The following is a 15,464-nucleotide window of genomic DNA, read 5'->3' as shown; positions in this document are numbered from 1 at the left end:
TATGAACAATCGGCATTGAACAAATATACTGTTTAACCAATTAAAATATATAGCCTTCATACCGGTTTCATTACAATGAAATATGTCATCTTAACCACATGCTTCTCGCGGCAATAATCATTCTAAATGACTTGAGGGCGTGCTGTTATTCGCGCTCATTAATTCAAGTCGTTACATCCCGAAACGAAAATATCTTTAAATGACTCATAACTTGTCCTACTATTGCTGTGTAATAAATATATTTACAATGAAATCGTTGCATTCATTTCATAACAAGAATTTATTTAAAAAGTTTTATGTTGCAGTAACTTTCTGAACGAAAAACTAGGAGAAAAATGGCCGCCAGATGGAGCTATGCAAATGCGCGCGAAAAAAGCTTTCGTAGAGTAAAAACATGAAGGAACTCATAGTATTTCATCGGAGTCGCGAGTTATTGAGCGGAGTTAGTGTTTTTATTCAGATTCCTTCAGTCGCGGCGCGGCGACTTTTTGCCAGACGGCCCGAGTCTGGGAACTCGGCTCTCTTCGCTAGCAAAAAGCGAACTGGTGCCGCCATAACGCTACTAACTTACGCAAAAACACTCCGACGTACGAACGGAATTAATGGGGGGACTCTTTAATTTTGCTTCAAGAAAGCACGAGAGGAAACGATGTAATGACTGTTTGCGAACAAAAACTTTCTTGGATAACTACCATGCTCGTTTATGAGCTCTATTTTTCATATCACGACTTGTGAGTAACAAATTCTCGGACTTGTAACTTTTTATTCTTTTGTATGAGAATTTATTTTCTTCATGTGAAAAAACATGTCAATAAAATATTGCTAAAGTATAATACCATCATTAAATCTTTAAAAAAACAACTCATAATTAAAATTTTAACAATTAAGTCCTTTGCTTTGATAATATTATTTTAGTAGTTATTCTAGCTACCGCAAGATGGCGTACAAATGGTCAGTAAATTTTAAAAAATACGATGATCCTCAAACCAAGTAGCCCCATTAGTATATTAGGTCATCTTTACATTTTATGACAAACTTATTGTGATGCAACTTTTATATATAATTTCTCATTCAACTATTGATCCTTCGACTAAGTCTACTGGCCTTTCCTAAATTTAACATTTTCTTCATTATTGAATGTTATCATTACAGTTACAAAATTAAAAAATATAGTCATGTGTCTAATTATCACCAAAAATATTCCATCTCAGACTGATGACAGACTTTCACAGTACAGAAGTCTCATTTATATAAATATATCTATTATCCCCAAAAGTTATTATGAATTATTTATAACTTTTATTGAAATATATAGTACATAATTTATATATTTATTTTCTTTAAGAATATTAAATAAATATAATAATACCAATAAATTGAATGCTTCTTTAATTTACTACGCAACAAATACAATACTTTTGTATTAGTGACATCTCGCGGTGACATTAGGTCCTAACAAAAAATAAGAAATATGTTTCATATATATCTAAATATTTTTACATATCATTATTATATACGTAAAGAGAAGTATTATAATTAAATTAAATTTATTTTATATAATTTTCTTCATGAGGTATTAATTTTTTTCTAGCTACGCTTAAATCATGAAAACAGATTTCTTCGCAATGGCAGCACTAACGTATAAGAAAATTTGAATTCGTTCAAACGCATAGCTGTAACGTATTATTATTGACTAATAAGTGTACGAATATCTCTTAATGTTGAAACTGAACTGACGCGTTATTTGATATTTTGATTCTTATTTTTTACGTGAATTCAGTGAATAAACTATTTGTGAATAATTTTAAGCTTAGTGTGTCGATATGACGTCCGAAAAGGGAGGCAGGAAAGACAAAAACCAGAACATACAAGTTTTCGTTCGACTAAGGTAACAACGTTTATTATTGTTAAAATGACTTCAAAGTGTACACCATTCACTGATAATTATTACCTAGTTATATTAACTTGATTAATTACTTCCCTTATCAATGTTAGTCGTATATAAAATTGCAATTGCGTACATTAATTGTGTATCTTATAACCGTATGATCATTGAAATCGTGACCACAAATTTGGTTAAAATTAAGCAATTTATATACTTGTTTAAGTTAAAGTTTGTTCTAAATTAGGTAGTATACTGATTTTTATAACGACAAACAATCATTTAATAACTGAATTCGCTATGACTAAGTTGAAAATAGTTCACACCTACTGCATGGCATAGATTACGAATTCGCTACTTTAAAATATTACTTCTTATTAAGTTTTAAGTAAATATTTGAGAATTGTGTAATACAAAATAGAAGCAACAAATACTTGTAATGTTCATTAATGATTAAAACGTATTTCGTTTGCATATATCAGAGTTTGTACAATGCAAATCCCTACTTAATTTGTAATCTCTTGCCTTTATTCCCAAGTACAGTAAGACATTTATACATGTATGTATATATATATAAAATTTCCATGTCACAATGTTAGTTACCATTCTCCTCCGAAACGGCTTGACCGATTTTTACCAAATTTTATATGCGTATTCAGTAGGTCTGAGAATCGGCTACTATCTATTTTCCATTCCCCATAGTGATAAAAATGGTTCTTCCTTAAATTTTTTATTAAAAAAAATTAACAAAGATTAAAATATAAACAAAAAATTTTGCATGAAAAACACAAAATTATTTGTTTTTAATTTTTTATAATACAGCATGCAAAAATACATACAAGCCTAAATTTTCACCCCGCAAAAATAAGGATTGATCGTATCAATCCTTATTTTTTATTTGTTAATTAAAAACTATTTTTTTCAGCTAGTATATATTTATTATACATAGATAATAGTATATTCTTTCTGATTTTGTCTTTAACCCTTAATTTAGCAGATTTTTATATGCCATTATACTATTTATACCACTTAACTTTATGACCCAAGGATGTCTAGAAAAATAAGTAAAGATAGTCTTATAAAAAAATCAAACACATCTTATGGGATACTTTGCAAATTACCTGAGATTTTATTAATAAATCATTTCTATGAAAACAATTATAATTAAACTGCTTTGGTAATCAAAAGTCTGTAACATTTATTATTTTTTACAAAAAACTAAAGCTCCAGTAAAAACGTAAAACAGAATTAAATTAATTTTCGAAATTTATATAGTGGACATTCGAAAAACAGTTCCTATCTGGTAAAAGATACAACCTCATATCACATTTTATGCACATAACAGAAGTCAGGCCTTTGATACATAGCTTGCATCATGTTTTGGATCCAAATGTAGAGAAATGATTGTACACTATCATATTTCACATCTCCAGTTGTCCTTAGATTACAGGAAGCTTTTATTATCTTTTTTGGTGCTGGTGGTACAGCGTTACAGCTTTTAAATGGTTACTGTCTCCCAGAATGTAGTAGCCCTTGTATAAAATGATGCTGGAACTTCTTTAAGCTCAGTCGTTTTACATTATTCACTGCAATGTGTCTTCTATATAAAATCCAGCTATTATTCACGCATATCTAAAATTTGGAAAAATCAGGGTATATATCATTAGTGGCTTTTACCTTTTGTACAAAGCGACCATCTTATCTGCAAAATCGACTCCGCCCATATGTGCACTGTAATGCTTAATTATATTGGCACAGGGGACAGCAGCTCTTCGTTTTAAATCCTTATTATACCGCTGTATGATCCCAACAGGCATTTCTGACACGTAACTGCTTGCCACAGTAACCACTTTGTTGTCGTGCCATTTTAAAATACATACCTTATTTTATTGCACACATCTCTACATTACATTACATTATACATTGCTAGGTTCTTCTCTAAATGTTCCGCCATCTTTTCTTTAACCCACATCATTTCCTTTTCTAAGTCCATAATAAAGTTAGATATTTTTTGTCGTCAGGTTTCTCACCTTTAATACAATAGATAAGCAATTCATTCCCAAGTTTTATTGTCAATAGAAATCTTTGTTTTCTTGATTTTGTTAAACATTCACCTCTTTAAATCTTTTATATCTATTTCTGATCATTCTGTTAAAAGTGATTACTCTGGAATATGTTACATTAATTAATTTCCAATAGTAATCCGACAGGTCAATAACTTCTGGCAGTAAAAATTAAAATCTAAATAATAATAATCTAAATACAAAATAAATTATTAAGTGTAAAACAATGGTATTTACTGTAAATTACATTTGATGAATCACATTGATAAATCACATTTGTTATAACAAATTAGCTGTGGAGAGAGCATATCGCTACCCAAACCATCTCATAGCGAGTGCTTCTCATTACTCCCTTCGTACCTCAGCAAAGGCTCAGAGTCATCTCAAAAATGTACTCCTCATGCCCATCCCAGAGCCCAGAACCCGCACCACATGACACCCACTGCTGACACTCACAACACTGCCAGCACTAACTACACACCATCAATGACCACTTCACCTGCAACACTTTGCACAGGACATCGAGTCAATCACAGTAGAACAAAACACTACTCACCACACTACCCATCTTTAGGAGGCAGCCGCCTGCTCTCTAATCGTGAATAGCGTGGGTGAACAGAGGTTGGATCCTGATTTATCCTTGGCTTGCCTGTGGTTCACCCTGTCATCTTTAGCCACATATATACTGCATCAACACTATACAGCTCTTCTTATGTAGAGCAGCTTACTGTGTGTGAATGTCACCATACAACTGGAATGTGTCTGTCCAGCTTCTGTATTATTTTTAAGTTCACCAACCCTTCCGCTCTGTGAACTCAGTTCAGAAGAAGCTGTAAAAGCCCCCAGGCTAACATCATCAACTTGAACCGTAACCAAGCAGAGCACATATCTAGATGGCTGTTTGGATAGGTTGACATGATGATGGTGTTAGCAAAATGGTATAAATATTTACAAAACATCCAAAACTTCACAAATATGCGTTCATTTCACAACAAATTTATTTTAGAAAAAATTATTTTGCAATAATTTTCTGAACGAAAAACTAGGAGAAAAATGACCGCCAGATGGAGCTATGCAAATGCGCGCGAAAAAAGCTTTCGTAGAGTTAAAACATGAAGGAACTCATAGTATTTCATCGGAGTCGCGAATTAGTGTTTTTATTTAGATTCCTTCAGTCGCGGCGCGGCGACTTTTTGCCAGACGGCCTGAGTCTGGGAACTCTGCTCTCTTCGCTAGCAAAAAGCTAACTGGTGCCGCCATAACGCTACTAACTTACGCAAAAACACTACGCTGTACGATAACTACCATACTTTTTTTTCGGGCTCCATTTTTCATATCATGTCTTGTGAGCTACAAATTCTTATTCTTTTATATGAAAATTTATTTTCTTCATGTGTACTAAAAAAACATATCAAACAAATACCGCTGAAGTATACTACCATCATTAAATCATTAAAAAAAGAATTCGTAATTATTGTTTTGACAATTAAGTCCTTTGCTTTGATAATATTATTTTGGTAATAATTCTATCTTCCGCAAGATGGCGTACAAATGGCCATTAAATAATAAAAATCAAAAATAAAATACAGTCATCGTCAAATCACCAAAAATATTCCATCTGATGACCGATTTTCACCACACAGAAGCATTACAATCACATTTAAATACATCTATTATCTCTAAACCATATTATGGACTATTTATAACTTTTAATAAATTGGTACATTTCTATAACTCTTACATTAGTTTTCTTTTATAATATCAATTAAATATGGAAATACGAATCAAGTGAATGCTTCATTTACTTACCAAAACACAAACACAATACTTTTGTATTAGTGACATCTCGCGGTGACATTAGGTACTAACAAAAAATAAAAAATATGTTTAATGTAAGTCTAAATATTTTTACATATTATGATTATTAAATACAGAAATAAATGAGTTTTAATAGATAAGAAATAAATTTTATGTAATTGTTAAATTATGAAAATTTATTTCTTCGTAATGGCAACACTAACGTATAACAAAATTTGAATTCGTTCAAACTGTAACGTATCGCTATTGACTAATAAGTGTACGAATATCTCTTGATGTTGAAACTGAACTGATGCATTATTTGATGTTTTGTTTCTTATTTTTAACGTGAATTCAGTGAATAAACTATTTGTGAATAATTTTAAGCTTAGTGTGTCGATATGACGTCTGAAAAAGGAAACAGGAAGGAAAAAAACCAGAACATACAAGTTTTCGTTCGACTAAGGTAACAACGTTTATAATTGTTAAAATGGCTTTAAAGTGTACAATATTTACCGCTAAACATGACATTGTTATATTAACTTGGTTAATAACTTTCCTTATCAATGTTAGTCGTATATAAAATCGTAAATGCGTACATTAATTGTGTATCTTATAAACGCCTGTACATTAAAATCATGACAACTCAAATTTGGTTAAAATTTAAACAATTTCTACATTTGTTTAAGTTAAAATTTGTTCTAAATTAGATAGTATACTGATTTTTATAACGACTAACAATCATTTAATGATTGAATTCACTATGACTTATTTGAAAAATAGTTTATTATTTACTGCAAGGCCTAGATTACTAATACCCGACTTTAAAATATTATCTCTTATTAATTTTTAAGTAAATATTTGAGAATTGTGTAATACCAAACAGACATACAAATACTTGCAATGTTCATTAATGATTAAAATATTTCATTTGTATATATTTGTATATGGAGTTTGCACAATTTAATAAATAATTAACAGTTGAAATTTGCATGTAATTAATCTCTACTTAATTTGTAATCTCTTGCCTTTATTCCCAATTACAGTAAAACATTTATACATGTTGTTATACATAGATGATAGGTATATGCTTTTTGAATTTGTTTTTAAGACCTCGTGTTTATTTTACATCTTGTTGAAATAATCTAAATGACTATAAATAGATATAGAATATTCGTATTTCGTGTTTTAATATTATATATTATTTTATTATCCATTTAGAATTATTTGAAGTGATGTGTATACAATTTGAGAAGAATCCCACAGGAGTCCAATTAAATTGAAACCAGAATCAGAATGAACTACCCTCCAACAAACTCTGTTGAGTTTTTTGTGGTCACTTTTACATCTTTAATACAGTTGAAGAGTAATTCATTCCCAAGCTCAATTTAAACTTTGCGGCTTCCTGATTAAATTTTTAATTATTTATTCTCAATGCAGCAAGCAATTTGACCTCTTGATGGGGCTCATTGCTAGGTTCTTCTCTAAATGTTCCGCCATCTTTTCTTTAACCCACATCATTTCCTTATCTAAGTCCATAACAAACTTAGATATTTTTTGTCCTCAGACTTCCAATCTTTAATACAGTAGATAAGCAATTCATTCCCATGTTTTATTATCAAAAGAATTCTTTGTTTTTTTGATTTTGTTAAACATTCACCTCTTTAAATCTTTTATATCTATTTTTGATCATCCTGTTAAAAGTGATCATTCTGAAATATATTACATTAATTAATTTTCAGTTGGAATGCAACAGTTTAATTACTTCTGAGCAGTACAAAATCTGTTGGGATATTTTGTAAACAATAATGAATTTGAATATACAATAATCTAAAGACAAAATATATTATTAACAGTAAAACAAATGGTATTTGTTTTTGTTATGTCATTGTTATAACAAATTAGCTGTGGACAGAGTACATAGCTGCCCAAACCCTCTCATAGCGAGTGCTTCTTGCTCTCCCTGTAACTCAGCAAAGGCTAAGAGATGTCCCAAAGATGTACTCCTTATGTCCCTCCCAGAGCTCAAAACATGCACCATACCATACTCGCTGCAGACACTCGCAACACTGCCAGCGCTAGCCAAACAGCACCAGCGACCATTTCACTTGCAACACTTTGCACAGGACATCGCATCATTTACAGTGGAATAAAACACTACCCATATCACAACACCCATTTTTAGGAGGCTGCTGCCTGTTCCCCGCCCACAAACAGCATGGGCGAATTGAGGTTGGATCCGGGTCATCCTTGGCTTGCCTGTGGTTCACACTGTCATCCTAAACCACATATATACTACATCAACACACACTACACAGCTCTATTGGCATAGAGCACTTTACTATGTACAAACATCATCATAGAACTGGAATGAGTCTGTCAAGCTTCCATTTTATTTTTAAGTTCATAGATCCTTCCGCTCCATGAACTCATATCTGATGAACTTGTAGAAGCCCCTGGGCTAACAGCATCAATTTCAACCAAAACCAAGCAGAGCACATCACTAGATGGCTGTTGGGGTTGGTTGTAATGTTGATGGTGTTAGCAAATGGTATAAATAGTTATGAAACATTTAAAACTTCACAAATGTTAAAAGAATTTGTTTTCTTTATGTATAAAATTCAACAACCAATAGAAATATGTATATTAAAGACAATTTTTTTTGAATTTTGTTTCAGGCCTCTGAACCAGCGGGAAAGAGATATTAGATCACTGGGCGTGGTGGAAGTGGTCAATGGCCGGGAGGTAGTGGTGCGCCAGTCGCAGCAGACCTCGCACACCAAGAGGTTCACATTTGACAGGGCCTTTGGACCATATGCTAAACAGGTTTAGATTTTATCTCTAACATTTTAACTACCTTGTCATCCATTTAGGGGTCTAGTCATATTTCTTTGGGTAGGTTTCCGTAACCAAGCAGCACTGATGTGATCATGAGATGGGGTTAGCCTAGCTAAAGCCAACCCAAGCCCCATACATCAAAGTGGTTTCTGGGCAGCACTCTCATCCTCTTCCAGGCACATTCTGCACAGATGTTTGTTAGAAAAACCATGACCTGTTAAGATCTCTGCCACCAGAAACATTCAGAGTTGTGACAGCCGGTGCAGGGTATTTAAGAGCTGGCAGCTTGTGGAAGGCATTGTGTCCTTTGTTCAATGGTTTTACTCTTAGTGTGCTACAATACAAGAGAACTGGCCTTTCATATTGGATGTGGGACGTGGGACTCAAGGCTATGCTCGAGCCTCTCCAGGCCAGCTCATCTGCAGCATTATTGCTTCAGGAGCCTTTACCTTTTATCCACTGTATTGTTACAAGTTTGTTACTACTTACCTCCATCACATATTTGTGACTTTCATATATTAACTCAGTAATTGTTTTGCTTGCGGGATAGTAACACTGCCATACTGTTTGAGAATTTGAATGGAGGTACCTCTTATCTTTGTAGCAGTTACCATGCATTCAGCTTGGAACACTGTGCTGTGTTTACTATGTGACACTGCTAGGATGATGTCTAAGTCTTTAGAGAAAGTCCAGGACTCATATCGGGGTATTTATGTTTGTATCAAAGGGTTAATTTCCACAACTAAATGATAGCCCAATTTCTTGAAGAAATACAGCAGACCTTTGATCTTGGGGAGCCACCCTGGTGAATTTAGGTGTACCTACCTGTGCAGCAGTTGTTTAGATAGAAACTGAAAGCATGAAGTTAAAATAAAAAATGATGTTATAAAAGAGTCTTATATTATAGTTTGTCACATAATAGTTAAAACTAGTTATAAAAAAAATACTAATGTAAATAAAAATATATAGCAAATAATTAATGATTATTGTTGTTCCTCACAGGTGGAAGTATATCAGGAGGTGGTCAGTCCACTGATCGAGGAAGTCCTGGCTGGCTACAACTGTACGGTGTTCGCGTATGGCCAGACTGGCACCGGGAAGACGCACACCATGGTCGGTGAAAACATCGGCGAAGAAAGCACTTGGCAAAATGTATGTTGTAATTTTGTTTTATTATATACCTGTTTAAATTGTTCTGCTTTGGAATAAAGTTCCATCTGGAATCAGAGATAGCAAACTGTTATATCAGGGGTATTAAACCTATCGCACGAGATAAATATTTTTGCATCCTGTATCTATTGGGTTGATTTTGAAAGTAGTCTCAGCTAATAATTTTTTTTTTCAAAACGGGAAATATAATGTCATAGATGTCAATCAGTAAGAAACAAACATATATAACATATTTTTATTACAATGTAATAGTCACAATAAAAAAAAACAATATTTATTTTGCCTAAATTAAGTTATGAGTTTGACACCCCTATGTACTTAACCAGTATTATATATATATGTATACACACACACATATATATCTAATATATAAAATTCTCGTGTCACGGTGTTCGAACTTGAACTCCTCTGAAACGGCTTGACTGATTTTTACCAAATTTAATATGCGTATTGAGTAGGTCTGAGAATGAAATTTTTTATTTGTAAATTAAAATATCAATTTTTTTTGCAAAACAACGTTTGCGGGATCAGCTAGTATATATATATATAAAAGGTCTGCGCCCGCGTCACCGGTGCGTGCATGTGCCCGCTGCACTAATTCGGCACACTAAGTTCGCCCGTCGGCTACGCTCGCCCACAAAATCATACACCTATTATTCATTCAGACATCACATCAGTATATATACGACTCCCACATTACCTTAAAAGAGGTATTAGGCTAAGTGTCATCAGCGCCCTGCACCCTTGCACTTACAGGCTTCAAATACTATTTGGGTTGCCGACCAAGTCAGATCAGGAAAAAAGCTCACAACAAAACACATTTACTAATAATTACCTAAATATAGCATATTAGAGTAATTTGAAAGCTTTTCAAGACTAACGACTGTTATAAATATAGGGTCCATCAAGTTCTTTTTTCTCAAAACTTTCTCTCTTTTATTATGTATCTAGTTTGTTTATATTTATTTTATAGTTGTCATGATTTTTTTTTTAAACTTTTTTACACTAATATAAACTTTTTCTTGTATTAGGATCCACTGGCAGGCATAATTCCTCGATCGCTAAGTCAGCTATTCGACGAGCTTCGTCTCACCAACACTGAGTACACTGTACGGGTGTCATACCTCGAGCTGTACAATGAGGAGCTGTTCGATCTGCTCTCATCATCGGAAGACAACTCCAAGCTCAGGATCTACGAAGACGTGACGAGGAAGGGAGCCAATATTGTTAACGGCTTGGAGGAGATCACTGTAAGTTTCACTGCAAACACATTTTTGTTTAAATTTGTAATGTTTAGGTTTTTGGAGTAAAAACCACTGACCAGCAAGCATAGGATGTCCAAGGTCTTGGACTGCCCCGAGAAGTCTATGGGTTAATTAAAATAATAACAAGTTTGCTAAGAATAGCAATGTGAAATATTTATTTTAACCGAAAATTTATACTTAGAAATTTTAGAAATGAAGTCAAGGAACAGTTTTTCAAAAACATAATTTCAAAATGACGTGATAGAGAAAATTGAACTATAAAAAAATACTAGATATTGAAATATTTTTGACAGAAATATAAGTTATTGTAAGCTCATGGTGCAAATGCAAATGTTTTTCTTTCCAAGTTATAAGTTAATCCAGAGGTAGTGAACTGTACTATCTGTAGTATACACTATGATAGTTAGCTACGCCAGGGGTGAAAAACACGCGGCCCGCTAGCTCTTTGCGGCTCTTTAAACATGTACATGCGGCCCGCCAAGCATTTCTTGGATTAAATTATTTCTAGATTTTCTTCAATCAATAAAATTAATTATAATAGAATGGTGGTACATACTAAACCAAAACATTTATTATGACGAGTTGCTCTTGAGTTGATACAATTTAAAAATGTGTTTTTCTCACCAAACATCTAAAATAGTTATCAAATCTTTTGACGAAAAAAGCACTAAAGTTGTCTCTGTTCGAAAGTTCTTATATTTGTGAAAAATTGAAAATAATTTTTAACAATGAAATTTATAAAAATAACCACCTTGTTTTGTACATTAAAATTTGTATATGAATTCTACTTTTAATTAAATTTTACATTTTTTTATTTTAATGTTTATTATATATAAAGTTTTGTAAATTGTTAATAAGTGTTACATTAGGTGTCCTGTATAAAAATTAAATAAGCGTGAATGTGGAAATGTAGAATTTCCATGTCACAATGTTAGTCTACGATCAACCCTTTAATTTTTTTTTGCAAAACAGCGTTTACGGGATTAGTTAGTATATATATAAATACTATGATCAAAAAATAAGGTGAAATTGTCAAGTGTAAGTGTCAGGTCAAGGCAGGTAATTTTTTTTTCCTAGGTTGGTAAGACTAACAATGTTTTCAAACCTTGTTATGTATCATGCCCCCTTAAAATTCTTACCCCCCCCTGAGTAACATATATATGTTTTTTTATATTAAATCGAGAGGGATAAACTCGTGTTGAGTGTCCACTTTCGTATTGCCACGCTGTGGGACGTTCCACATTGGGAAACATAATAATAAATTATAAAATATTTCAATTTCAGGTGTCTAACAAAAATGAAGTCTTCAAAATTATGGCCCAAGGACAAGAGCGAAAGCGGGTGGCTTCCACTCTGATGAACGCACAGTCTAGGTAAGTCGCTGATATGTCATTGCTTTTTTTTTGTTATACTGCCATGTTAAGGAGGTTGGAGAGAGCGCAGTATAACAAATATATATGTAAACCAATCCTAGTCTCTGTGTTTATCTCTAACGCCTCTAACAGTAATGAGAGAGAGTATTGTAATGTTCCAATTGGAACGCAGCCAAAGCTACACTGACATGCAAAGCCATGCAAAGAGGGTTGGAGAAAGACGAGGTATAACACCCTCAAACGTCCAGGTCTCCGAATGCGGATGAGGAGCTCAGACGTTCTTTCTTTCTCTCTCTCTGCAGCCTCCTTCTGCGATATCACTTTTTCCCAGAAGGCTCTCCATGACTGCTCGTTCTGTACCATCGCCTTAACAAAGCCTGGTAACGAGAGGTCATTCATACACGTCATTCCTGTCACTACATCAACTAAATATAACCATGGACAAGTTGGATTGCATACACCAGGGGTATCCAACCTGCGGCTCTGTGAACAATTATTTTTGGCTCCTCTTGATTGTCGAATTATTTCAATATTTAAATTTATATGACAGCTCATGGGAAATCAAAACAAATTACTGGTGTAAATAATTATTATTATTCCAACATAAAATTAACGAAATCCAAACACCGATCATAATCAACTGACTGCCATCTTAAGTATTATTAGGAGTGCTGTGATATATGTGTGCAAATATCTAACTTCAATACACATATTTTGTAGTTTTGTCATATAAATATTTATAAAAAAATATTCGTTTTCGTGTTTTAGATGCATATGCTTAAAAATTTCAAAATTCGAACAATGGCTTGAACTATGTAGGTGCTTGACCATCCCTGGCATAGATCATAGACAACTATATACATGTCAGTCTAAGTTTGCTGTGGGCTCTTATACCAGACCACATTTGGATAACTTTTAGTTTTAAATTATGTTATAATTAAATGGATTTTGATCTGTGTCTAGTTATACACTTATAACCAAACACCTTGTATATATATATCAATATCAAAAGAATTTTTTTTGATACATTGCAGCAACCAACATGGTGAAAAGCCTAAACGTCCATTGTTGTAAGTTATAAACAATATGAATTTTACCAATTTGTTTATGTTTCCTCAAACCATAAACAATCTTGGAGTTTATTTTTCTTTTTTAATGTGGTTACTGCAATGTTATTTCGAGGAAGCATATACAAAGTGCATCATACTGTTGTATTTAGATATGTTCATGTATTAAACATACACATTGTAGTTTAGGTTTATATGTACCACACCCGGCGATAAATATTGCACATGGACCTTTGGAAAGAGACAATTGATTGATTTCGGTTTCGTAGAGCGTTATCTCTTTCGCACGAAATACAAACACTCCGGTATCTATTAGGAGCTGTTACAACATGTATCTTTTTTTTGTTTTTGACAATTATTTTTATTCTTTGTATAAAATACACCAATTTTTCTATTAGCAGTGGCTTTAGGTTGGGGTAAAATAGAATAAAAAAGCATATTTACATTGTTTGAGTATTTAGTTATTTAGAAAAATTACAACTGTACATTCCAAACGTATACTATACTGTCCAAAAGTAGTAAGTAGTAGGTAGTAAAGTAGATGCAATATTTATTGTCGGGTACTGTAGTATCATTTTTACAACTACCCGCAGTAATTAAAATCTAAATACTTTATGCGTTTACGTTTAAATGGATCAAAATAATAAATGTATGATTTGTTGTTATTTAAAATTAGATGTTGTAGTGAAATAATACATTTACAAATGTCTTATATTCTAGTCGCTCGCATACAGTATTCACAATTGTGGTACACATGAAGGAGAACAGCCCCGAAGGCGAAGAACTGGTGAAGATTGGCAAACTGAACCTGGTGGACCTGGCTGGTTCGGAGAACATCAGCAAGGCGGGGTCGGACAACCCCGCGAAGAAGGAGAGGGCCCGGGAGTGCGTGAACATCAACCAGTCCCTCCTTACGCTCGGCAGGGTTATCACAGCGCTGGTCGAAAGGCACCCTCATATCCCATATAGGTAATATATTATTAATTATATATGTATTTATATTTTAAATGACACATTTTTTTCGAAAAATCGAAAAGGTGATTTATATTTGAATTTAAACAAATGAAAGGGACATAACATTAGTGGTTTTGTTAACAAGTATACAAAAATATCAAAGTTGTATGATATAAAGGAACAATCAACATAAAAAATAAACATGTAAACACATCTTTACCTTCTTATAACTAACCAAAATGTGGTGCTTGTTGTAAAGAAAACAGTACAGAGTTCGATGACATGAGAAAAACATGAAAATGTTAAATAGAAAAGAGTGAATATTTTTGTACATTCCTCTAAAAGCACTGTGCCGTCCGGCGACACCACAGTAGTGTCGCGCGAAAAATAGTATAAATAGTATCGCTGAGTTCTGTTGGTGTTTTTTTTAGGTAACAATAAGTTGCACACATCGAAAAAGTTTTTGGTTTTTATAAGTGCTTGTGCCCTTTCGTCATGGCAGATGAAATAGACGAGACGATTATTTATAATGAATGCACGGACGTCTTGTCTGACATTCTCTTTTGTAATATTGTGATCAAACAGTAAGGTGAATTTGTTAATGACATTTAAATTCTATATTTATTACTCTAAATCAATTTCATCGTCAAAGTAATACCTGTCCGAAGAAAAGCATTTCTGCCAATGCTTCTTCTAGTCTTTAAAACAGTCGGTATAGCCTTCAAGAGCTTTGATTAGTTTTTTATCTGCTCAATCATGTCTAACCAGAGTTCCAGCATTGTGGTGGTTGTGGAACAATGTGAGTAAAGTTTTTGACAAAAAAAAAGTGATGAAAAACCAATGCAGTATGACATAGACCAATCGAGACTTGATGTGCTTGAGACACAAAACAACCTTCAAAATGCCTTTGGCTGTGCCAAATGATCGTTCAATTTCTGACAAATAGATGCTTGGCAAATATTATTGACAGTCCTACCAACGTAGGAAACAAAACTTTTACCAACCTTACTAATGTTCGGGAGATTCAAATGACAATTTCACCTTACCTTTTTATC

General features: G+C 33.2%; 1 protein-coding gene across 2 annotated transcripts in view; it reads left to right on the top strand.

Moving 5' to 3' along the window:
* Positions 1–1,679: 1,679 nt before the first annotated feature.
* Positions 1,680–15,464, top strand: part of LOC137920202 (kinesin-like protein Klp61F) — a 31,585-nt gene continuing 17,800 nt past the window's right edge. The window contains exons 1-6 of one of the 2 annotated variants that reach the window (XM_068763469.1): positions 1,680–1,888; positions 8,421–8,568; positions 9,583–9,732; positions 10,782–11,000; positions 12,300–12,388; positions 14,176–14,424. In XM_068763469.1, the coding sequence (XP_068619570.1) occupies positions 1,824–1,888; positions 8,421–8,568; positions 9,583–9,732; positions 10,782–11,000; positions 12,300–12,388; positions 14,176–14,424 (920 nt within the window). In that variant the 5' untranslated portion in view covers positions 1,680–1,823. Of the gene's footprint in view, positions 1,889–6,009; positions 6,209–8,420; positions 8,569–9,582; positions 9,733–10,781; positions 11,001–12,299; positions 12,389–14,175; positions 14,425–15,464 lie in introns of those variants that run through there. The other variant, XM_068763468.1, reaches the window with a different exon arrangement.

The sequence above is a fragment of the Battus philenor genome, unplaced genomic scaffold, assembly GCF_028537555.1.
Source record: "Battus philenor isolate CCGP_79_NKW_IND1 unplaced genomic scaffold, ilBatPhil1.0.hap1 SCAF_18, whole genome shotgun sequence".
In the NCBI taxonomy this organism is placed as follows: domain Eukaryota; kingdom Metazoa; phylum Arthropoda; class Insecta; order Lepidoptera; family Papilionidae; genus Battus; species Battus philenor.
This window is presented reverse-complemented; position numbering and strand designations above follow the sequence as displayed.